The sequence below is a fragment of the Acyrthosiphon pisum genome, chromosome A1 (genome assembly GCF_005508785.2).
Source record: "Acyrthosiphon pisum isolate AL4f chromosome A1, pea_aphid_22Mar2018_4r6ur, whole genome shotgun sequence".
NCBI classification, from domain to species: Eukaryota; Metazoa; Arthropoda; class Insecta; order Hemiptera; family Aphididae; genus Acyrthosiphon; species Acyrthosiphon pisum.
This window is the reverse complement of record NC_042494.1, coordinates 95,868,259-95,869,981: the sequence shown is the minus strand read 5'-3', so window position 1 is coordinate 95,869,981 and position 1,723 is coordinate 95,868,259. Positions and strand designations below refer to the sequence as shown.

Sequence of the window (1,723 nt, the reverse complement as noted above, 5' to 3'; positions counted from 1 at the left end):
AATACATTATTATTTATAACTTAAGATTAATTATCATCATACTGTTTTATCATTTATTTTGTTTCCATTTCTTTACGAACTATGTATATTATTGTAATTTAATCTGTATCACTGTACTCTATATTTTGTGAATAATATGTAATTGAGATATTTACCCCATTTAATTAAATAAATAAAATTACACAATACCTACTTAAAACTCAGAATAGGGAAATTATGTCCCCAAAAAAGGTCATAGTCATATACTTTTAAATTGCGGCCTGTGTACTTTTAAAACAGGTATCTAAATGCTTTTAAATTTTAAATAACGATAAACGCAAAAATTGTATAACGTTTTAATTATAAATAACGTTAAACGCAAAACTTGTATAACGTTTTAATTCTGAATAACGATAAACACAAAAGTTGAATAACGTTTAAATTTTGAATAACGATAAACTCAAAATTTGTATAACGTTTTGATTGTAAATAACGTAAAACAATATTTTTTTTTCAAATGCAAGCCCTGCTTAGTAATGATCATTCTTCAGATGATTCTAAAGTTAAGTGGATTGTATTATGTTTACGGGATGGTTTATTGTTACAGTTTAGAGTTGATATTTTAATAATAAGATATTTACGTAATAACGATCAGTACAAGTTTTATTTATATTTAATATCAATTGTAATCAATTTAATTTGGAATAGTTTATATAACCATTTTATTATTTAAGCAAACTGCTTTAAATACATGAAATTTAATAAAATTACAATTAATATATCTTCTGACTTCTTATATTGATAAATTGTAAAATATTAAAAACTTTTTAAGATTTTTGTACTTACATTTTTGTACTGAAATTAAAACAGTTTACTATTTTAGTAGTATTATTTATGTAGATATAACACTTATTATAGGTAATCCTTCATATTTTATATTATAAAATAACGTGAGGTGCATTGGATTTACAACGACGGTGTTACAATTAATACATTTCCTTATAAAAAACTAAAACTAAAATACTATGTTTATGCTTACTTACTATCTTCTTTGACTATAAGACAGTTTATTATCTTTATAGTATCGTTTATGTTTAGGTATCTAACTTATATTAGATAACCCTTCAAATTTTAAATTATAAAATAAAATGAGATGCATAGAATTTAACGGTGCACGCGAATTGCATACCATGTCAGATAAAGGAACCTTTTTGAACGAATTTCATACCGGACACAGTTCATGTTACTTTTTCACCTACAGTTAATTTTTTTTTTTTATTTCTCCTATATAACCAATAACAACCATTTATAATCAAAAATTTCCACCGTAAATCCTCGTTTGAGCACCTCCCAGATGTGTGGCAGGAGTGTAAAAATACTTTACGAACTATTCTCAGACAAACTGATTATACACACAAAATGTCATAAATAAAATCACTAATAAAATAGTATAACTATTAATATTATATATAATAGGGGCGTTATACTGGGTGATTCTTTTATCAAACAACACTCATTCTTTCAAAAAGTGTAAAATTTTTCAAAAATATTTTTTTACATAGTTTCAAGTCGGTTATAAAACAACATTTTTCTTAAAAAATTATATTTTTAAATAATTTTTACCCTTATAATTTTTTAAGATTTTTTCTTTTTTTAATGACAACATAGGGTTTTAATTTTATATTCCAAAGCAGAATATTTTTCTTAGTATTTTAATACATAAAAATCGAATTTGGGGCAAGTA

General features: G+C 23.6%; 1 protein-coding gene across 1 annotated transcript in view; it reads right to left on the bottom strand.

Annotated features, from left to right (window-relative positions):
• The window catches only part of LOC115033543, a 10,757-nt gene that overhangs the window by 2,051 nt on the left and 6,983 nt on the right, over positions 1–1,723 (bottom strand). Inside the window, exons 6-7 of the mRNA XM_029486294.1 lie at positions 1,023–1,034; positions 826–834 (exon numbers count right to left, since the gene is read on the bottom strand). Of these exons, the coding sequence (XP_029342154.1) occupies positions 826–834; positions 1,023–1,034 (21 nt within the window). The remainder of the gene's footprint in view (positions 1–825; positions 835–1,022; positions 1,035–1,723) is intronic.